Source organism: Scardinius erythrophthalmus, assembly GCF_964197995.2.
Source record: "Scardinius erythrophthalmus genome assembly, chromosome: 14".
NCBI classification, from domain to species: Eukaryota; Metazoa; Chordata; class Actinopteri; order Cypriniformes; family Leuciscidae; genus Scardinius; species Scardinius erythrophthalmus.
In genome coordinates this window covers 17,186,431-17,210,431 of record NC_138234.1, presented here as the reverse complement: position 1 = coordinate 17,210,431, position 24,001 = coordinate 17,186,431, and the positions used below count along the sequence as shown (strand labels likewise).

The following is a 24,001-nucleotide window of genomic DNA, read 5'->3' as shown; positions in this document are numbered from 1 at the left end:
AAATTTTGTGCGTGAGTGCGAAAGATTTTCCTGTATGAATTTCGCAATGGGTTCTAGTTTTTTACATGGTTTTGCCAAGAGAAAGCTGCTTGGTTTGTGCTTCATACAATCACCACGCTACTGACAACAGAAATTCACTGAAATTGTACTAACATGACTACACTTTTACCAAAAACATACCATAAAATACAGATTGTTACAAGCTGCTTTTCCATTGTTTGTCTATGTAAACATGCGCCAGACGCACGTCTTTGACCACTGCATTTGCATCTTTTAAAGGAATAGTTCTGGCATCATTTACTCACCCTCATGTTGTTTCAAACCTGTATGAGTTTCTTCTGTTGAACACAAAAGAAGATATTTTGAAGAATGTTGGTAACCAGACAGTTGACAGTAGCCATCGGGTGGCCAAATACTCTAAATTTGTACATCTGGGGGTGTTTTGGGGGGTGTTGGAACACTGAAATTGTGTGGAATCAAAAAACGGATAAAAAATGAATAAAATTACATCAAAAAGAATAAACAATTTAAAACGTTTTGAGACTTTGCATTTTTTCCCATTCCACTTTCCACGTCTTGCGTTTTTCTCGCATTCTGTTTGAATGGCTTCTAACAATTGGCTTGTGTTTTCTAAATATTAGATTTGCTAAACTCACCACCACAATGCCAGGGTGTTGCCATTTATTGCTAAGGGTCTCTGGGTGAACTTAGCTCAATGCTATGGAGTTGCTAGGGTGTTCTGAGAGGTTATTAGCGCGTTACAATGTGGTTGCTAGGGTGCTTGGGGTGGTAAAAACACTCATTTTATCAATTACTGCACTACAAAAATTGAAAGTCAAGAAGAAAACTAACATACCACACAATTTTAAGTATCACTCATGTCCATAGCTCAAAAGCTCCAAAACAAATTTTAGCTCACTGCTAAAACAATGACATCAGTGGAGTCTGAAAGGCTTGTTTAGAGTAATGAACCCAGAGTACAAATCAGCTCTGTCTTCGCTAATGAGAAGATCGATAACTGACCTCCAACGTCTGAGCGAAGCGGTCATCGTGTTTGATGAAACCAGTAAACACAGCTGAACTGCCTTTCTCTTGTTTCCTCTTCTCTGCTGACTCAGGAACGACTTTCTGGGTATTTTGCAGAGAAAGCAAAGAACAGAGACCTGTAAGTAAAAACAAGAGAGAGATTGAGCCCGTAAAACCCCATGCTCAGCAATAACGTGGAGCTTTATTGAAAAATGGATAAGAGAACACTGAAATCTGATTATAAGCACACATGCTGTCCAGAAAATGACATATAAGAACCACTGGTCATTTTTAGTTTCTTAAAGTAACAGTGCACCCAAAAATTATTTCTAATAATTAATTATTATTATTAAGATTTATTTATTTCAATTATTTATCATCTTGTTTTAGTATGGAGAAAAGCAGCCTGGACATTCTGCTAAATTACTCCCATTGAGCTCCATGGAAAAAGGGATGCATTTCAGTAAACTAGCATAAATTAATCCTAAAATAAACCCAAATCAACTATGTAAACACAAATACTTCTGGTTATGCGTGATTGTAATTCACTGGCCAAACATTTCTGCCCTAAAATATGAGTTTTGAGCGAGATATCTCTTTAATTAAAGTCACACACACTTTCAATGACCTGTGTTTCCTGTGTCAGTGAACGGGATGAGTATTTTCTTTTAATCAGCCCATGACTCAGTTGGTCAGGACACGGGACTGTTCAAAAGGGAAGGAAGGTCACTCCTGGCACAGCAAGAATTCGGCTGCCGTGCGTCAATACCGCGGGAGAACCGTCATGGTGCTCAAGGACATTTCATTGAAAAGGGTTGCGTGAAATTTTCTAAACAAAACCATTACGAAAAAAAGAGGCATTTGGGGGATGTTTGTTTTCTGTTACAAACTCACCATAAAGCAAAATTTATAGGCTAAAGGAGCATTTACGGCACAACTGAGAGTTTGAAACATTCCTGTTTGAATGAGTAAATATTTGAAATACATGAACGCTGTTGCCTAATGAGCCTGAGGTTTAAATGATTGGAAATCATCTGAAAGCAATTAAATAGAGGACCAGCCCGCATTGATGGATCAGCCCTGCACACACTCGCAATGGCTATATGTTCGCAATGGCGTACTACTGTTGCATAAACTGCTTAGACTAGTCATCAAGACTGATTAGTCATCACATTTTTTTTTCTTCAAGACTGTTCATAACTTTTTAATTCAGTTAGATCAAAAACATAGATTGGTCTACTTTGGACACTAAAAAGTAAGACTGCTAGCCCCTTGGCTAACTGCTAGTTGGTCAGTCTTGACATACTATGTTTATGCAACTGGCCCCTGCGCCTGCAGTACTGCATACTACATATTATTGAAATAGTACATGTAACCATTTGTTGTCCAATTGAATAGAATACTAGCAAATTGCCTTCTATTTTTCTAAATAGTATTTGAAATAGTATGCAGTATGCAATGATATGCTTCAAACAGTCGTAACAAAAAACATTCTATATAACAGAAATAGCATGGAAGAATGCTCTTCCAAAATGGCATACTATACAGTGAGAGATGTCCATGTATCATTTCTGAAATAAGTTTTAATATAGATCCAGTTTTGTGTAAAAAGGTCTTCACTGATAGTGGTCTACTTAATAAGCCCAAGTCAAAAAGGTTGATACCCCATCAAAGGTCAAATAAACCACATTGCATTGTGGTACTGTAGCCCATTGAGAGGTGCTGAATTCAGAACCGCATACTAGTATACTACTTTTTACCACATCTTTCTATGGCAGACTATAAGTAGTATGCAAATATGCGATTATGAATTCAGCAATGGACACCCCAAATAGTAGTATACTACACCGTTGTCACATGACTTATTACTATATTGCAAGTTTAATACAGCGAGGGGTGTCCAGTAATTGTGCAAAATGGAATGATAGCATATCGCAGTGACAGAGTAAATCAAGCACGTCGCATACCAAAGAGAGGCGTCTAGTAATCCGAAATAAAGAAATACTAGCATGCTACACACTCAACAGTCTCATGAGAATTCATAATTGTTTTACGTTTAGGCAAATTGGTTACAAATGGGTGCAGCCGTTTTCTTACGAATCACGTCACATGAATGCGTATGTAATTGCAACTTTGTAAATAAATGTTCTTGTCAGAAAAGTTTGGCACACTACACGGTGTTAGCTATACTGTATATAATGATGCTTTCATATACCAATAAAAATGTAGCACTCTTAGCTTAATTTAACACATTTTACCATATTTCAATCCATTTCCACCAAATATGTGCAGAATTATGGCAATTATGACATAATTAGCACACTGTAAACAAACATAAACTACAAAATATCGTGAATAGTATGCTAGTATTCAACTACAAACATTCCCAGGATACATAAAAGTAAGTTTTGCGCAAACTATAACACAAATCTAATGCAAATCTAACCTAGAAGCCATTGGAACTTAACGCAGCTGCACAGCTGAAATGAGTGATGAGTCTACTTTAACGTGGGAGTTTTGATTGCAGATTTGGGATATAAAATTGTTTCATATGCACTGAAGCAGTTTGAGTAACTCATATGATAAAGATTACAAGTCTCCAGGCACAGCAGCTAAAACAATCACAGCTCATTTTGGCCTCTCCAAGGAAATCACTGCTAGTCTTCAGAAAACCAAGCGGGAATAAAACCCCAATTAGGACTCTGGGTGGGTGTGAGACCGTGGTTCGTTAAAGATTGGATCATGGATATGGAATGCAGATTCCTACAGCAGTTATGATCATGACATCTATGTCATACACAATTTGGTCAACAAGATATTCACACTTTCTGAAGAAGTGCTAAACTTGCTACTTGGTTGCTAAAGTGTTATGAGGGGTTATTAGCACAATGCTATGCGGTAACTAGCTGGTTCTGAATGGTTGCTAAATGGTTGTTTTCTGGCCTGACTCAATAAATCCCTCCCACAAGCCTATATGATGGGGTTTATTTGCTAATTTTATTATCTGCAAGTTAGACCACTTAGAACAAATCATTCTTAGCACAAATTGTGGTAGACGATTTGCACTGCAAAGTTTAATACTTAATGCTAGTAGTTTGTTCAAATCACTAACCCAAATAATAAACCATAATAGTGATGTTTGACTTGGTAAATATCCTTATAATTCAGCTTCACTCAAGTTCAGAAGAATGTCCTGTCTTTCTTCAAGTGTCCAGGTCAGAGATTAGCGTCGCTGGAAAACGTTCCTTGTAATGATAAATGATTCCAACAGTAGAGGATAACATTGTATGGTCAATTGTTTGTGGATGGAAGATGAAGGAACCAAAGCAACGGTGGAGTTCAGATCTGTGGAAAGAACAAGAGTTCAACTAGAGGACAGACTGCAGGAGGAAAAGACGATCAACTAAGACAAAATGGCTTAAAGTATTTGATGTTGTCCTGTTGTGGATGGAACTTAATTAAACTAAACAGAGGAGACAAACACACACAACCCATAAATATTGGTTTTGCTCCTCTGGGTTCAACAGGGTAAATATTCAGCAGGTATAATTTCAAAATCTAGACAACCACATTAAATCAACATAAACCCCATTTACTTTCTAGACAGTAGATTTAGATTCAAAGCTGCAGTCCTTAATTTTTTTTGTGTTCAAAATGTATATAAATAAGCGAGTACATCATGAATCCATTTTTGAAACTGTGTTTTTGTCTTATCCTGAATCACTACGGCACAACTATAAGTGTTTATATATTCGAACTATATAGACTGGTACGGGTTGTACCACTGCGGAGTAACCCAGTCCCTGCATGACTCGTCATAGAAATAAACAGAGAGAAGTAGCTCTGGCTACAATGTTCTTCCACAAGACGCACACAGTTCTGTTTATTATCAGCTAGAGCGCCAAAAGATAAGAACTGCAGCTTTAAAGGGTTAGTTTACCTAAAAATGAAAATTACCCCATGATTTACTCACCCTCAAGTCATTCTAGGTGTATATGACATTCTTCTTTCAGACGAATACAATCGGAGTTATATTAAAAAATGTCCTGGCTCTTTCAAGCTTTATAATGGCAGTGAATGGTTGTTTCTGTTTTGAAGTTCATCAAAGTGCATCTATCCATGATAAAAGTGCATCAATCTATCCATCATAAAAGCACTCCACATGGCCCTGCAGGGGTTAATAAAGGTCTTCTGAAGTCAAGCAATGCATGATTTGTGTAAGAAAAATATCCATATTTATAAATATAAAAAAATATCCTTGGAAGAGCCAGGACATTTTTTAATATAACTCATGTTGTATTCGTCTTAAAGAAGAATGTCATACACACCTAGAATGACTTGTGGGTGAGTAAATCATGGGGTAATTTTCATTTTTGGGTGAACTAACCCTTTAATTCAGATTTAAATTTACAAAATTAATGCAAAGCCTGCAACCTAATTAGCTATTTTTATCTTTAAAATGTTTTTATTTGTATTTTTTTTATATAATAAAATCAAATGTTGGTTTGTAGTTATGGGCAAGCAAAAAAAAAAAAAAAGTTATCTTGCAATAACTTCAGTAACAGGGTTGAATGGTCAGTCTCAACAAATACGGTCAACAATGCGATGTGTTAAAAAAAAGTTTTTTAAATGGAATGAGGTTTACTAACCATTACGTCATGCTGCAGAACGGTCCAACTGATGTCACTTCCTGTGCATCGCATTTTTTGGAATATTCAACAGAAGAAATAAATCATAAAACTATTTTTTAGACAATGAATATATTAATGATATATCATTTAAAAAAAAAAAAATAAATAAAAGAAAATCATAGCCATCATTTTCAATCAAATCCACATGGATAAAATCCGTTCAGTGTCCCACTAAATATTCATTTTTAATATCGAATTAACAGACAAACACAGTTTGATATGCATTTATACGTGGTATTTTCTTTAATGCCATCTGGTCATTTCAACTGTAATAAATAAAGACTGCCAGAACAGTGAGAGGGGGCAGGGCTTCTCACAATGACTGGAAGCACTGAGTCAGTCAGTGCCTCAATCGACCTATCAAGGAGCGGCAGCAATTCCATCATCCAATCAGCATACAAACAAATCACAGCGCAGTAAACAGCCATTGATTCTCTCCTACTGGCTGGAAAGAAAGCAGAATCAGGTCTATATGAACTACATGCAAAATTCAGGCTGTAGTTTTACTTGCTTATTTTGTACTAACCCTAACTGCATTACCTCTACGAACATCGCATCCCGACGATCTGCGAAGCTCTGCTTGTTATACAATGCCCGTCGATTAAAGCGTTCAAATGCAACCTGATCTTTCTGAGGGCTTCTAGAACATCTTCAGAATTCTAAACTGAATGTTCTAGAAGGTTCTCCAGAGTCCTTCATGATGTGCTCCTGATAAAAGTCAAACATCGCTAAATATTCTCGATTTCTATGGTCATATACTAACAAACAAAAAGCCATTCACTCATACAAACCACACTTAGTGTCTTGGCCGTACAGCCCATAATAGTCTTCAAGACATACATGTGGAGGATTACAAGAAAACGAAAAAAGTCAGGACATCATTGTCAGGCCTCAGCCTCTTCTCAGGCTGACGGCCAGAGCATCTCGTGGCCCGTTTGCCGGGATTCAACATACACGCGTCGAGCCCTCCCAAACTCACGGGGGCGCTACACAGCAAGCGTGTCCAGGATCCAGCGGTCGGGAGGAAAATGAGGGAGGACGGAATCTTCACAGGAGGTCACCGACGACATCAAGCTTCACAGATGACGACTGGAAAATCGACGTGGATACGAGGGTGATCCAACTTGACGACTCCCTACGGAAAAATTCCCAATATTAATGTTGTAGTAATCATGAATATTCAAAGACTTATTATAATTCAATATAATGAAAACATGCAGAAAATGTTAGCAAAACATTCCTGCGCTGACTAACCTGAGGTATGAGATTCTTGTGGATTCGTTTTAGTTTGGCTTTCTTACGGCCGTTTTTTGTTACTACCGTTTCTTCGTAAAACTCGTGGGCCAGGTCGCCGTCCTCATCGTAGTACAAAGAGCTTCACAACATGAATACAAATGTTAAAAACACATACATGTGCAACAATCAAAAAATTCTTACAAAGTCACACCAAGAACGAGATTAGCATCCACACCAACGCACGATAAGTTCTGTTTATTACAAGCGCGCTCAGCAGTTTTGTTGTGTCTCTGTGCCGTTATCGTTTTAGTTGCGGTGTAAACTTCCTATTCTCATAGAATTAGAACAATTGTTAAAACTTTATAGTTATCGTTCTTGGTGTGAACGAGCCTTAAGGGGCCGTTTATGAAGAAAGCATTTTTGAGTTCCGCTGTTTCTCTATGTTAACATTCACTAGACAGACGTGATTAACCATGTCTCACATCTTTTGCAGAGTCTTGACCGTAAAAAGAAGATGTCACGGGCGGCTCTAGATGTTCTTTTTTCATTTCAATACCCTGCACCTTGTGTTTTTAAAAGAAAACATTCTGTGTGAATGGAACACTTGATTCTATGGAAGCTTGTTTCCCCTGCTGAACAAAAAAGGTAATTACAACGTTTTTATCTCACAGTTCTACCCTTATTCTTGCAATTGTTAACTTGTATCCTATATTCTGACTTCTTTTCTCAGAACTGAGATATAAACTTGCAATTGTGTGTTATAAAGTTTTGTTATAAAGAATTGCGAGATATAAACTCGCAATTCTGAGGGATAAAATGTTGCAATTACCTTTTTATTTTTTATTCTGTGGCAGAAACAAGCTTCCATATGATTCTGATTGGTCACTTTTGCCATTCTATGAACAAATATGCGTGTGTGTGTATATATATATATATATATATATATATATATATATATTATATAGCGTATTGACTGTGCATTTAAGGTTAAATGACATCAATGACTCAAATACTTTGAAAACATTACTTTTGAAATCTGCAATGAAACTCAAGAAAATGTGTTTTTCAGAGTACCTTCTCTTAGTAAAAGAGAGTTCCTTCTCTTAGTGTAACTGGCACAGCGGTTCAGCTATGCTGTCGCATGCCAGGGTCTGTGGCTATATTTACCTCCTCCTGGTAAACACGAAAGGCGTCGCATTTCGGATGCTCCGGACCCTGGCCAGGCTCTGCTCTTGGCCGTCTTTGGCAGGTTCATCCCCACCAACCGAACCAGAGAACGGCCAGTACCCTTTACCTTTAGACCCGCTGCCACCCATCATGGGCCGCAGAACATTCTCCTCCTGTTCGGGTCACACTTGGGACAGATGTACAGCTCTGGAGGAAGAAAGAATAGACTTTTATTTGACTCATACTGTTAAATATTGACATCATGAAGCTGATAATGTCACGGTAATAAAATATGGCTACTTTTTATGACATGGGAAACCTGTGACCTGTGCTTTCCCACCAAGTCAAACACTTTATTATAGTAAAATCCATATAAAATATATTTTACGTTCTTAATAAATTGACATTTTGAACAATATTTTATGTAACAGAGATTTTCACCTCAGCATTAGCATGTAGCATCTTAAAACAAGACAGATTGGGTTTGACAGCAAAAAATTAGCAAAAACAAGAGTCAGATTTTTTATATTTATTCACTAAAAGATCTTCCATCAGTATTATTATTAATAAATAACATTCAGTTTAATTATTTTATTTTCCAATTGTCTAAATTGATATAGCTTTCGTGCTAATTCGGCTAACATCATCATAATGTCCTACAACGTTTGTGTCTATAACACAATATTATTCATATTTATAATGATGACACTTACTTGAATAAAGTCTCTTGATGTTAAATGAAGCAGAGGAGCGGATATAATACGAATTAATGCGGGTTTAAACAGATTTATGGAGTGTGTAAAGTCATAAACGTACCGCTGCAGATCAAAGAGTGAATCAAGACACACTCTCAGCCGCTCCTGCTACAACCGGAAATACATAGAACTGCTTCGGTGAGGAGAATGGATAGAATAAAAGTTAGATTTTTTACAGAATAAAAGTCTTTACTAAATTTAAATTTTTAAATAATTTTTATTTTATTTTATTTGAATAAAGTCATTAATCAAAATAAAATATAAAATAATTTATGGTTCGCATTTTTGTCAAAAAGCAGACTAAAAAACTAAAAAAGGTTGTGCATATAATTTAGTAAACATGCAGGCACAAATAATTTGACCTCTAAAGAAAAATCTGTATTCTCTAAATTACATGTTGTTGGTCATATTGTAAACTTTCCTTTTCACTTAACTTTAAAAGCTACTTATATACTTAAAATATAATTATTAATAATAATAAAATGCTAAATAATGCATATTATATATTTCAAACAATGAAATATGTTTTTGTCATTTAACGGTTCTTGCACACAACAAAAACAGTCATTTTTAAAGGGGAAAAATATTCTACTTTATTTAATTTCAAAGAAATTGACAACAAATATCCAATATATACATGGGTCCTTCAATATCTCACAAGTATTGCATCACTAAATGGTGGTATATTAATATAGCCTTTAAAATTATATATTTTTTCCTATTACAAGTTCAAATGGTGATTAAAATACTCTTTAATCTGCATTGATATATGCAATCACCGCACAGACCAATAATCTGTCGCTCACACTGGAAAGACGTTGCTCCACAACTGGATCTACGGCTGCGACCGCAGCATTTCTCCCAGTGTAACGTCACACTCCTCTCACGCTCATCAGTCACGCTTAAACACTCGCTACTCCTCTCTCTCTCTCTCTCTCTCTCACTGCATTTCTCTTTCATTTACAACCCTCTCATGTCTCAAAGGGTTCTTCCACACACTCTTTGGATTCAAACAGTAATAAGCTTCGTACTTAGTACGTTTTCTTCTCCTTTTCTCTTGTTTCCGAGGTATAAAAGCAGCTTGTTTCAGCCAGGCGTACTGAAGTTCTTCATAGCCTCTTTCATCTTGTCTCGTGCCGAGGCGTAGCGCCGCACGATCTGCCGGACGTGATCCTCCTCCTCCCGCTGCAGAATGCGCAGGAAGTTCCGGAGTTCGGGAAAACTGAACGCATCCCACTGCGAGAAGAAGCCAACAATATTGTGAATACTTGTACCTCAAAAATGTGTATATACCTTTTAAAACAATTTAGCATATTTGGTACTATACGGTTATCCGGACCACACGATGGCCTACCCCTAACCCCGCCCCAAACCTACCCGTCACTGGGGTTAAGACCAATCAGGGATGACTATATGGACTATACGGGACTAAAAGACACACATGTGGTCTGGATAACCGTATAGTTCCGCATATTTAAATTTTTGTACTATTTCTGATAAAGATAACCATGTACATTTACTCACATTCACTTCTCCCGTTTCATTCTCTTTAAGAACTAAACTGAGGACTTTCTCACTGGGTCCAGCACACAGACGCAAGAAAAGCGGACATTCATCATCCGCAATCTTCTTTAAGTGCACTGAAAAAAAGAAAGATAATAGGAATTTTGATACTTACAATTCATATTTTGTTTATTATAAGAATCAATGTAGGTAAGGTGTCAAAATAAAGTATACATGTTGTTCTCCCCACCTTGATTCTGCCGTTCGCTGCGTTCGAACAGAGAGAACTTGGCTGGATTGTCCACCACGGTGAACTTCTTTAGCAGTGCTTCGATGACCTCTCTGGCCCGTGTGCTGGAGCTGATGTGCAGGTGTTTGACTGTGTCTCTGGGCAGGTAGAATGAGGTGCGATGCTGCAGTGCTTCAGTGCAGTCCCATCCCGAGGAGGAGGACGTGCTCCGTGAAGGAGGGAGAGACACGGGCCGGGCCAGCTTAAACTGGACCTTTATGAAGCCAGTGTAAGATCCATCACGGTTCTGATGACGAGGACAAGAAAAGAATCGCATTGAAGTTGATAGTTACGGTTAGGGGTTCGTCCAAATGCAAGTATCACAAATAAATATAATACAATAATATATAAATAAATTTAATATTATAATAATATACATGTGCAATTAAAATTACTATAATGCAAGCACCTCTCATAAGCATAAAGATTAATAAAATTATATTGTATATCATTATATTTATTATGTTGTGTTATTATAATTATAATGCAAGCACCACTAATACATTTATAGATATATAATATAATGTGTATTTATGTTATTATGATTTTATGATATACATGTAAACAGCAACAAATATATATATATAGAATATCAATAAAAAAATATATATATATATAAAATTTATACTGTGTAATATTATTAATAATTAATATATAATAACTGAATGGATTAATTTATTTTTAATTGTGTGTGTGTGTGTGTGTGTGTATGTATATATATATATATATATATATATATATATATATATATATATATATATATATATATATATATATATATATATATATACACACACACACACACACACACACACACACACACACGCATATACATACATTAAGATATATACATTCGATAATATATTAAATTGTAAAATTAAAACCAGCAAAAAACGATTTGATAGATTTACATAAATGGAGACTGACAGGTTTCCTTACCAGAACCATGAAGAGGTTGCTGTTGACCTGAGCGTTGTATTCTTTCACTTTCTGTTGTATTTCAGTGACAGAGAGCTCCTGTTTCCTGCAGTCGACCGGCTCATCCTGCAGGACAGAGGACAGGAGAGTGTGTAATGCATCACGTGACCACAAGAGGGAGGCAAAGAAAGCTCAAGCGACTCAGACTGGCTGACATATCCCTAGGTTTATGAGAACTTTATAGTTCATCCTAAACACTGATTTTATGGGTTTTCCTGAGATACAAACCAATAAGAAACAGATTTATAAATACTTTGACAAAAAAAACGCCTGACTTTATGTGACCGAGTAACTATATTTAACAACATCAGCTGGTTGTGTTTGTACAGCACAACAAATGCAGTCTGAGACAGAAAGTGGGTTTCAAATACTCCGTCAGATCCAGCTGGATGCCTTTACCCACAACTAACACAGACTGACACGGGCCACAGGAAAACACCCTCCTCCCTCATCCAGAAATAGCCGACAGGAAGTGGGAACGAACACACACACATTGTTCCACACTCACTCATACACACATGTAGACTTCAAATGCGTGTGAATGTGAGCAAGGAGTGAACAGATTTTCAGTCTGCCCCATTAACTAATACTTCACAACAAGTATGATTTCCTCCCAAATTTGTGGGAAAATGTGTTTCCTAGTTTCGAGACCGCCTCATCCCAAGTTTTCTACTTTTTTTTTCTGTAAATCTGCGTAACTGTTAAAAGTACCATATAAACTGAATTAAATATTTATCAACTGGTTAATTTAAGTAGTTATTAAATATTTAAGACAATAATTCCTGCTTTTTATCTAAATATTAATGTATGTTTTAAAAATTAATTTACAAATTATAAATTCATAAGATAGACTCAGGCATTATGGCTCTCTTTTGTGTGTAAAACAAAATACTACTAAATAAATAAGCAAGCAATATATGTTTCTGGTATAAACCTGGTCCACTTTTATCTTTAAATAAAATTTCTGGCTTCATAAATAGTAATGGAAGTTTTAATTAAGAGTCTTTACACTGATCATGGGCTATGTAATGAGACATGGACAGACTGCAGATGCTTTGATTTGTTAATCACCTTAAGTGCTACTCAGCATGACATCATTTTAAGAGGAAACACTCCCCCCCCCCATCCCACACACACACACACACACACACACACACACACACACACACACACACATACAATTAACTAAATCTAAAATATAACAAATACAATAAATACTTAAAAAATATTGAATAATTAAAATAAAGTATGTTACGAATTTTAATAATAAAATAAATTATACAGTAATTATAGTTACTAAATTGTACAGTTTGAAAGTATATGCAAGCATCATTTAAAATAACCACGCATGCGCAGATTGCGTACATGCATTGTTGGCACACCGAGCCGAAGATATCCGGCGTAAGTTAAGTTTCTCCAGTTCCAAATGGACTGTAAAAATAGCAAAGCCCACCCCAAACGCCAAAATAATATACATTTAAGCTTAATATAGTATTTTGTATGATCATGTATCACTGTCTTACTTTGCGTTTTTTGGTCTTTCTGAGTGAGGTGCGCGCGGTGTAGAACTGCTCGAGCTCGTGCTCGTGCTCGGAGTCGCTCTGGCTGCAGTATCCGCTGCTCGCGCTGCTGCCCCAAGTCATGTCGAACCACTCACAATCCGTCATTATCACACCGAAACCGACCGGACCAGGACTGTACAAGAGCTTCCGCTGTGTCTGAGTGAGGAGGGTGATGTGGCTGTCTGACTAACTGACCTCGTGCAACCGGGATGCAATGCAACCGTTAGGCGTGATTTGAAACCCCACCCTTCCGCTTTGCTCCGCCCCCCAGATTGAATTTACTGCACGTAAGCTCCTCCCTCCATTCAATCCTGGCCCCTCCCCCCGAGACCCAGCAGAACAATAAAATACAATACAATACAATTTCTAACTATAAAAAATATAATTATACAAACATTAATGGTATAACAATTATAAAAATTATACACATATTTATTTAAAATAAATGTAAATAATAGTATTTTAAATACATCCATACTATTATGGATAAAAATTTATAAATCATTACAGTTGACAAATAAAATTATATTTTATTAATCCAATTATAAAAGCCAATTATATCTACAAATAATGATGCAATAATTGTCAAAATTACATATAGTAATATGCAATATTTTTAAATGGCACATTTATAATAGTAAATAACTGTATAAATATATTTTGAATACATTTATACTATTATGTACACACACACACACATATATATATATATATATATATATATATATATATATATTATTTGAAGTATTGCCAATTAACATACAAGTATTTGGTATGACAGAAAAAGCTGTGAAACAAACAAACAATATAAAAATCACTACAGTTGACAGAAAAATATAATTACATCTAAATATAATTATATAATAATTACTTTAAAAATTACATATAATACTATGCAATGTTTGTTATATATAAAACATAACATTTATTTTAAATTGTATATTTATATTAGTAAATAATAGTATACGTTTATTTGTACAAATGTATATTAAATCATAATAATTATAATGATTATTATTATTATTATCGTCATTATATCCAATATTACCAAGAAACAAAATAATTTAGAATTAAAGAAAAGAAGTGCAGAAAATAACACAGTGAACAGAAAAGAATCGCCGGGTCTCAGGAGGATATATAAGACATATATAAATGTTTCATATGGTGCCGCTGGGTAAAGTCTTAAGTGTAATTAAAAAAAATGTAAACGTAGAAAGACCTTTGTGCAAATGTTACAAGGCCGAATGAGAGGTTAAGATGATTTGCACATTTGTAATTAGGTAAAGCGTGATCAGTTCATTTCTCCAGCTGTCTCCTCCTCCACCCTCCCCATTTCACTTTCACATCAGCACTCCAGAAAGACTCACTAACATGGAAAAATCAATGGCAGATCTGTCCTTCGCAGATCATCACTGTGATTACCATCTTAAATCATCAACTAAAACCTTCCATGCAACTCTACACTGGTCAATAAATGTCCAGAATGTTATAAAAGTAACGCATTTATTTGTCACATTTGAAATGTTAAAAAGCGGGCAGCTGCTTTATTGTGTGGTTGTCGTAAATTGCGCGTGACTCTGCGTGTGTAGGACGTAATAAAATCAGCACTGGTGGCATATGGCGAGCCGAGACTCAGACCTACTTCAATTATGCTTTACGTTGAATTTATGCACACATGCTAGTGATGGGGAAACAAAGCTTTTAGAAACTTTGAATTAATTATCTAAATACTCGAAATTATGACAGATAAAAAGATAATAATCGAGATTGTGACGTCATATTTAAATTTTTTATCTAATAATTATACATTTTTAAGTCATAATTTCAAGTTATGTCATAATTGTGACAAAGTCATAATTTTAAGGTTTTATCTCATAATTTTGATTTAGTATGTCAATTTGACTTTATTTTATAATGACTTTCTGTTACAATTTCGACTTTTTATCCTATAATTGTCATCATTTCAAAATTTCTTATGATTTTCTGTCATAATTTTACCCTTTTATCTCATGATTTTGATTAATGTTATAATTGTGACAAAGTCATCATTTTAAGGTTTTATCTCATTTTGATTTAGATTGTCAATTTTACCTTTTGTCAGGAATTACTTTTTATCTTTTACAATTTCGACTTTTTATCCTATAATTGTCATAATTTCAAAATTTCTTATGATTTTCTGTCATAATTTACCCTTTTATCTCATGATTTTCTGTCATAATTATGACTTTTTAAGCCATAATTTTGATTAATGTTACAATTGTAACAAAGTCATCATTTCAATTTAGTGTCTTTTTATCCTATGATTCCACTTCAAAAATTTTGAATTTTTATCTTACAATTTTTGTCATCATTTTGACTTTTTATCTCATAATTATGACTTTTTAAGTCTTAATTTTGACTTATGTCATAATTGTGACAGTCATAATTTCAACGTTTTATCTCATTATTATGACTTTCTATGTCATCATTTCAACGTATGATTTAGTATGTCATAATTTCGACTTTGTATCTCATGATTTTGATTAATGTTATAATTGTGACAAAGTCATAATTTTAAGGTTTTATCTCATAATTTTGATTTAGTATGTCAATTTTACCTTATGTCAGGAATTACTTTTTATCTTTTAGAATTTCGACTTTTTATCCTATAATTGTCATAATTTCAAAATTTCTTATGATTTTCTGTCATAATTTTACCCTTTTATCTCATGATTTTCTGTCATTATTTTACCCTTTTATCTCATGATTTTCTGTCATAATTTACCCTTTTATCTCATGATTTTCTGTCATAATTATGACTTTTTAAGCCATAATTTTGATTAATGTTACAATTGTAACAAAGTCATCATTTCAATTTAGTGTCTTTTTATCCTATGATTCCACTTCAAAAATTTTGACTTTTTATCTTACAATTTTTGTCATCATTTTGACTTTTTATCTCATAATTATTACTTTTTAAGTCTTAATTTTGACTTATGTCATAATTGTCACGGTCATAATTTCAACGTTTTCTCTCATTATTATTACTTTCTTTGTCATCATTTCAACGTATGATTTAGTATGTCATAATTTCGACTTTGTATCTCATGATTTTGCTTAATGTTATAATTGTGACAAAGTCATCATTTCTATTCTTAAAAATTGCAACTTTTCATAATGACTTACCAGAGCATGATTGTTTTCTTATGTAGCAGAAATGGAGAAAGCGTCCATGACTAGCACATACATAAACAACTTCCTCTCTTATTTACGTCATTTACGGGTGACTTGTGCTCTCTAGCAGTCGTTCTCTCACCACATTGGTGTCCGTCTCGATCGTGTCCTCGCAGTAGTTCGTTTGTTCACGGATGGCGTCACAGTCGGAGCTGCAGTCCAGCTGAATGAAGGGTTGACAGCGGTAGTGACAAGTGTAATTACAGTCTGAAGAGACACAAACATTCCTTCAGAAACCAAAACCACACATCCAGTTTTTGTTTCTAGAGTTAAATATAGTTCTGAGCACTACAGTTTAACAACAGAGCAGCCGTCTGATTTCAGTGAAAACACATGACAGAGGGGTCAAGCGCTGCTCATAAAATGAGTCTACAGCGCCACCTGGTGGTAATAGTGGTTCTGGGTCATTTGATGAATAAATCATTCATCTGTGGTCTGTTTGACTAAGCCACTTTAAAAGCTTTACCAAGTGTAAAAACATGCGGGTACATTTTAAAGTGATGTTTTTGGCAAAGAGAAAGAAAAAGAGCAAACGATATATTTAATTTATATAACAAAAATGTGGGTTGAACTTGCAAATCTCGCTGTTACAAGATATTCTGGAAGGTTGCCAGGGATTTGCCAATGTGTTCTGGCTGGTTTAGGGATTTATTTATGTAATTATGCAGTTATTCTTCTTCATTTTCTATATTGTACTTTATTCTGTTGGTTCGTAAGCAGTTTGTTATTTATTCTATGTGTTATTTAATTTGAAATTAAAATCAGTTGCACATATTTTAACATCTAATCTGTATGCTATTACCCAATTTATTAATTTGACCTAAATAAAAAAAAAAAAATTCAAATGTATTTATTTACGTATGCCTTTACTCAAAGTTTTACATTTATTTAAGCATGTATGTATTTATACATTTATTAGAACATTTATTTGTTTATTCCATTTGCATTATTTGCCTAAATCTAATTTGTATAAGGTTATTCTATTTTATTATATTCTGTTGTGTTATTTATTTGCTGACCTGTACTTACGAATTACTGACCATAAATAAACTAATAACATTACTGATTGATTTGCCGTTTGAATTCTTAAATTTCGTAACAAACACACACCCATACAATCTCTATCCAACAGAAGACACTGTCTAAACTAATCCGTACCTAAACATCCTTTTCCTATTTGCTTTCAGTCACTGAGGGCCAGATTGTCTTGACAGAAACATTTACGCAGCAGAAGACAAATATCCCCGTGGAAATGTTCTGGATTATCTGGGTAAAGGACTCACGTGTGCAGCGGAGACTCTGCCTGTACAGGCCCCATATGAACTCCCCGCAGAGGTCGCACCAGCTGAGCTGCGTCTGGCTGCAGGGCTGGAAGTCGTGACCCCGTCCGGGTTTACACGTCGGCCAGTCGGGGTCCTCCAGACGCACGCGCTCGCCCACCATCCGCACCACCTTCTCTTTGCCCCACCTCTCCAGAGTGGGCGGAGGGCCGCTAGGGGGCGCTAACTCGATGCGGTCGTCCGGAGTCAAGTCCTGTAATTCAATGAGTTCACATTTTGCCATCTTGGGGATGTGGGAGGCTAAAAAGCATCACTTCAAAACGACCCGGTTTACTCCGAACCAGGTCGACGGACGTCGCGTCGGGTTCTGACGCGTTTGCACATCCAGGCTGAGAACAAACATGGATCACTTTGTCGATCGTACAATATTAATACAAAAGAGATGATGTTTTCAGCGAGATGTCCTCTTGATTCAGTTTTCAGCAGCATCTGGCTCAATCTGAGGAAAAACAACAGAGTTTAGATTAGATTACGATATATTGTGAGATAAATGTGGACAGTTATAATCTCTCTGATCTTCAAAGGACTCCATTCATTTGTTTTACTATCATTATATATAAATAATATAAAATTATATATATATATATATATATATATATATATATATATATATATATATATATATATAAAAATCTATTTTAATAATATAAATCCATTATAATTACTTTTTTTGTATATTACGCCTATATATTTTTAATAAAAGAGAGACCTTTGATATTTGTCGAACAGAATTAAATATTTAGTCTGTATAGGGTAAAAGCTTCTTTAAACATCAGACGACAGAAAGTCCACAGACAGGAAATTATGGGGTTTTAACATTCCAGCGGGTTTGTGCAAACTAATCTGTCCTTTACAAAACCACTTGACAACATCTATATGGAGGCTGATCAGTATGCGTGAGGAGGAAAATTCACTCAAGGGTGTTTTTGGACCATTTCTGTTGTAGGGCACCTCTTTTGGCTACTGTCCTAATCCTGAGAAGCCCAAAGGCCCGAACAGCCAACCAGAATAGAAAGAGGCGTAAAACTGGGTCACAAAAGCATAGCAAATAAAAACCACATAATATCGACTAATAAAGAATGGTCAAGTAGAATAGAGTAGAACAACTGAGTTAAATAACGCGAAGAGAATAAGCAAATAAATCGCAACAATTAATGTAAAATAGGCTACATACATTCTTAAAATAAAAGCATAAAATATATAATTGCTAAATTAATTAGTGTTCGATTTAATTCATTTAATTAAAACGAATAAATTAATTAATTAATAGAATAGATTAGATGTCAAAATGTGTTGACTTCAAATCCAGTTAAAGAACGTACACAGAATCAGACATGCATAAATACACAAACCAAGAGATTATAATACAATAGACCTTTAGAAAATAAAGAAAATGAATAACAAACATAATAAGAAATACATATTTTTAAAAAACAACCTTACAAATGTAGGCTACTTGTAAAAAAAAGTGTAGTAGTATTCATTCCAAACACATAACACGGAACAAAATAATCTCTCACAGATTAGATTAGCAATTCGACGTCATTGATTTGACGTGGTATTACAAAAAAACCCTACAAACTGCAGAAAGTAGACTATACATCTATAATTTGATGGTTATAGTGTCAGATTATAGTTGTAGCGTACTTGTATTTGAACCTCTTGTAGAAACTGCTTAAAAAGACCAACCTACCGTAAACCCCAAACAAGACACTTGTATCGCCAGAAGAGCCTCAGACTGACAGTAAACGGCTCAGTTTCCTCAAATCCGCTCTTCAAGTCTCAAACAGCGCGTAATCTGCGCGCGCATCGCGTGTTTGAGAGGAGATAACGCAAGTGATTGCGTAAAACAGAGAAAACATCTTCGATTACAGCCAAAAGTAAAGTGGAAATTATGATGCTCTGGCAGACAGATGTCTCCTCATATTTTCGGTTCACTGTTGGTGCCGGTCGCAGCTCGAAACCGGGTCGATTATGAGCTTCTCCTCAGTCAGAACGCGCACCTTGTACAGCGCGACCGCTAGCGCGCGTTAGTGCGCATGCGCCGCAGCCTCAGATTAACCTTAATCCAGCACGATCTGTCCTATTTAAGAGCGGCGAAGGGAGAGCAGACTTCATTTCCTGAATCATTTGGTGGACCCTCGGGTTTTATACTCTGAACCCACGCCTGCGGGTCTATTTTCAATGACCTCGTTTAAAATTAAACTTATTCTTAAAGGGACAGCGCTCTCAAAATTATTATCTACTCGCCCATCTTTCCTAGAGAATCTTAACGTAGCTCTTTTCCAAGCAAAGTGGCTCATACAACTTGTATGATATACATTTCAAGTCTTCTAAAGTTATAGGCGTGGGAGCAGAATGAAATTTAAGTCGTTATTTTGATAAATCTTCAGAATATTTCTACAGAGTCATGCATAAGTTTAATAAATAACGTAGAAAGTAAATATGGAAGATACCATTTTCCTGCAAAGCTTTCAGTGCATAGAAATCTAGTGTGCGTACTTACTTGCTCCAAACTGGGAGTTGGCAGAGCTCCATAGGCTTGATTTAACATTGAAGTCTCTCTCTCTCTCTCTCTTTGGTCTGATAGCGGATGTATGTATCATCAGGAAGGAGGTCTAGGAAGACCCAGATGAGATAAGAAGGTTTCTGTCCTCCGTTTAGTCTGGATGAGGGCCAGCAGGACGAGCAGGTCACAGGACACGAAGAAATCCTGCTCTGCACTGAGGACAATAAACAGTAATTGGTTGTGAATGTCTGATTTAGTTACGGTCATCGGATTCCCCAATTAACTGAGTCATTTCATGACATTTCCCTAAACAAACCAAATATAAATACAAAAATACAAACTATTTTTAAAGATAAAAATGTCATTGTGAAAAGAAGAAAAAAATAATAATCTAAAAATAAATAAAATACAAAAAACAAACAAACAAACATACTTTTAAAGTTAAAAACATTATTGACCTCATGGACAGATTTTTTTTTTATTTAAAAATAAGTTCTGCACAGACACAGATAACAAACTGTGAAGCATTTACTTATTTGTGGAATCTGAAAAAAAAAAAAAATCCAGTGTGATCCCTACAGGTCAAAAAACGGAAAGACATGCGTGTAAACAAAATCCCACGTCAGCATGAGCACAGGGATTTCTAGAACAGAGGCAATCTGGAAGAAATTATTTACAATTATTGTCAAAATAAAAGTAATTTATATAATTTAGAGAAGAAAATAGACTTTGGCGCAAACAAGATTAATTTTAATGTATCGTAGTGGGTTTTCAAAATATATAAATCATATTCATTTTCATGACAAATCAGATTTTGCTTCGAAACGAGATGAGACTTTTATTATGGCATGTTGGTGTGTAACCGGAAATCTTGAATGATCAGAGTTCGGAGTTGAGATTGCTAGCATTTCAAATGGCTTGAGTTAGTTTAGTCTCAGTGTGCTGTTTGTGTAGCTGTATGGAATAGATTTGAGAGAGACCCAGTAGAGTGCAATATGACTGTCCATCACGAGTCGGAGCCTAAGCTGTACCGCTACAGCAGGATAGTGTGCGGAGTCTCCACTCATGTGCTGTGCGCTGTGTTCACTGGCTTCATCACGGTCCTCGCCAAACCTGGATCCAGTGAGTACAATAAACACCAGTGTGAAGATCGTACTCAGACTCTCACTGATCTGTGCTGTCAGAAAACGATCGCTTCCTGTTGTGAATTTATTTGTTGTTTGATACTATTGATAAAAAATAATTGAATCTAATTTATTTCTGACAGGAATATACGTACATGTTATTATAATAATAATCAAACGTTATATTCATTTAAAATAATGACAAAATAACATCGTGCAAATATCCTATTAATTATGAAAGTAGATTATAGCCTATAAATATAAATGTTGTAATGGTTGTATGCTCAAAAAATCGACACTTTTGTATTTGTATTGTATATGTATAATGTATGTATATTTATTTATTTATTTGACAAATATAATAAAATATCACATCATAGTAATACATTATTAATAATAATGAAAATATAGTTTCTATAATTTATACAAATATTTCAGTTGTTTGTAGTTATACATTGTTATATATATATATAAATCATTTATTAAATAAATGTATATTTTGTAATATTATGAAATACAATATTGATATTTTCACTTGCTTGTAGTATATTTTAGATAAAAATACCTAAAATACTTGTAATGAACATTTTAAATATATAACTAAAAATAATAAACAGCAAACATTAAAATTATGTCAGAGGAATCTAAATCTAAATAAATAAATGTCTTGTTTAGTATGTCAGTGTATTATTGTTAACTAAAATCATTAAAACGTGTTTTATTTGGTAATTGAAACAAAGCTGCAATAAAATATAAATATTAGAGTAAAGGCTAATTAGAAATGTTGCCTTGGCAACTAACTGAAATACAATTAGATATAAGCTAAATAGAATATATTTAAAAAAATCAAATGAAAATAAAAGAAGCACATAGAATTATTAATAAATACTAGCCTATAGTGGTATATAAACAACACTGCTCTCTGTTTGCTCACAGGTCTGTTCTCATGGCATCCGTTCCTGATGACTCTCGGTGTGAGTGTGACGCAGAACAGCCCAGACAGCAACATAGAGTCGGCCCACATCTGGAACGGGTGGGATCCACATGCGCCAGATGTGGGCCGGATCTGGGCCGACACTGTCTGAGTGCATACAGACCTTGATTGTTTTGCATGTAAAATGAATTTTAAGTTTGCTTTTTGTCACGCCATACTATCCTCTCACAAGATTTTCTTGCTCCCATCCAGTTTTCCTTTTTCATGACCGAAGCCGTTCTGCTGTTCAACCCCTACTCGTCTCCCGTCAGGAAGTTGAAGCACAAAACTAAAGGCCGCCTGCACTGGATCCTGCAGTGTCTGTGCGTGTGTTGCGCGACCGCGGGCCTGTGCGCCATCGTTTACAACAAGAACCTCAACGACAAGCCACACTTCACGTCGTGGCACGGGTTGGTCGGTGTGATAACGGTGTGTGTCGTCGGGCTGCAGTCGCTCGGAGGACTTCCCCTCCTCTATCCCAAACTGGCCAAAGGCTGGTCGCTGGCCAAACTGAAGCGCTACCACGCCACCTCCGGTTTACTCACGTTCCTGCTGGGCAGCGTCAGCTTGTTTCTCGGACTGTGCTCATCGTGGTTCAGTGACAGTGTGAGCGGGTACGTCTGGTACCTGGCGGTCCTCTGCCCGGTTCTGTGCGCTCTGGTCATTATGAGTCAGGTGACGAACGCTTACATGGCCCGGAAACGAATGCAGTACTGAAACTTTCTAAACAGGTTCACATACACAGACATTGTGAACCTGAATTGCAGGTTGCGGCTCATCTGCATGACGGAGATGATGATACTGAGTGCTGCTTTGCAACTACTTGTACATTTATATTATTGCTGTATAGATTGACCAAAACAATTGTATTTTTGGATAACAGTTTTATATTCTTGAGTGCATTTCAGCTGTAATGATGGCATTTCTTTTTTGCAAACATCTTTGGAATTGACTGAAGGCAACTGATTTTTTTAATTGCAAGGATAAAATAATTTGTTTATTCAATTATTTGTCATTCTTTTGGTGATTGTGAACAATGTTTTTGCATTTACCAGTGCCTGTCTGCCCTTTTTCTGGTATTGCAGATCATGAAAGGAAATATGCCTTAATTGGAAACTTACATTTATGTGATTAATAGTTTATATAAATTATTAAAATATATATTATGTTATATGTAATCAACCATTTATTTCTTAATGGCAGAAATCATATTTTTGGTTTATTAAAATCTTATGTTCAAGTTAACAATTTAGCTCATTTATAAACTTACATTTATTATTGAACTTCACATTATTAATATTGTACATAAATGAACAAATTTTATGAATAATATGTATACTTTTTTAAGGGCAAGTATCCGTTTTTATTAATTAAAATAAAATTTATTTTTCCTGTGCTATAAGTTTTGCAGATCATGTTTAAAGACATTTATAATGTCTAATTTTCTTTAAATTAAACTATTATATATGGAAAATTATATATATATTATATTTATATATATATATATATATATATTTATATATATATATATATATATATATATATATATATATGAATGTCTTTTCAAATAATGGCAAGTGTTAGATTTTTTTATGAATAGTGTATATATACATTTAGATTCTTATTTATATTGTG

General features: G+C 35.1%; 3 protein-coding genes across 9 annotated transcripts; 1 reads left to right on the top strand and 2 right to left on the bottom strand.

The window, feature by feature from the left end:
* Positions 1-5,937: 5,937 nt before the first annotated feature.
* On the bottom strand, positions 5,938-9,010 carry tusc2b (tumor suppressor 2, mitochondrial calcium regulator b). Of its 6 annotated transcripts, none has more exons than XR_014031490.1 (5): positions 8,937-9,009; positions 8,121-8,327; positions 6,972-7,092; positions 6,258-6,852; positions 5,938-6,162 (listed from the first exon to the last, which is right to left on the bottom strand). XR_014031490.1 is itself a non-coding variant. In XM_081383994.1 (4 exons), the coding sequence occupies exons 2-4, from the start codon at positions 8,270-8,272 to the stop codon at positions 6,787-6,789; spliced, it is 339 nt and encodes a 112-aa protein (XP_081240120.1). In that variant the 5' UTR covers positions 8,273-8,327; positions 8,937-9,010; the 3' UTR covers positions 5,938-6,786. The 6 variants fall into 6 exon arrangements, 3 of the variants coding, with proteins under 3 accessions (XP_081240120.1, XP_081240119.1, XP_081240121.1); XR_014031491.1 differs by having other exon boundaries at positions 8,121-8,347; positions 8,937-8,987; XR_014031492.1 differs by having other exon boundaries at positions 8,834-8,982.
* A 437-nt stretch (positions 9,011-9,447) lies between these two features.
* rassf1 (Ras association domain family member 1) lies at positions 9,448-23,063 on the bottom strand. Of its 2 annotated transcripts, XM_081383991.1 has the most exons (8): positions 22,912-23,063; positions 20,267-20,483; positions 17,704-18,199; positions 16,503-16,627; positions 11,607-11,711; positions 10,629-10,914; positions 10,400-10,515; positions 9,448-10,111 (listed from the first exon to the last, which is right to left on the bottom strand). In XM_081383991.1, the coding sequence occupies exons 3-8, from the start codon at positions 17,981-17,983 to the stop codon at positions 9,962-9,964; spliced, it is 1,062 nt and encodes a 353-aa protein (XP_081240117.1). In that variant the 5' UTR covers positions 17,984-18,199; positions 20,267-20,483; positions 22,912-23,063; the 3' UTR covers positions 9,448-9,961. The 2 variants fall into 2 exon arrangements, with proteins under 2 accessions (XP_081240117.1, XP_081240116.1); XM_081383990.1 differs by lacking the exons at positions 20,267-20,483; positions 22,912-23,063 and adding an exon at positions 19,454-20,243.
* Positions 21,101-23,763, top strand: cyb561d2 (cytochrome b561 family, member D2). The gene is made up of 3 exons (XM_081383992.1): positions 21,101-21,391; positions 22,330-22,367; positions 22,580-23,763. Exons 1-3 carry the CDS (start codon positions 21,265-21,267, stop codon positions 23,081-23,083), a joined length of 669 nt encoding a protein of 222 aa, XP_081240118.1. The 5' UTR covers positions 21,101-21,264; the 3' UTR covers positions 23,084-23,763.
* The last annotated feature ends 238 nt before the right edge of the window (positions 23,764-24,001 follow it).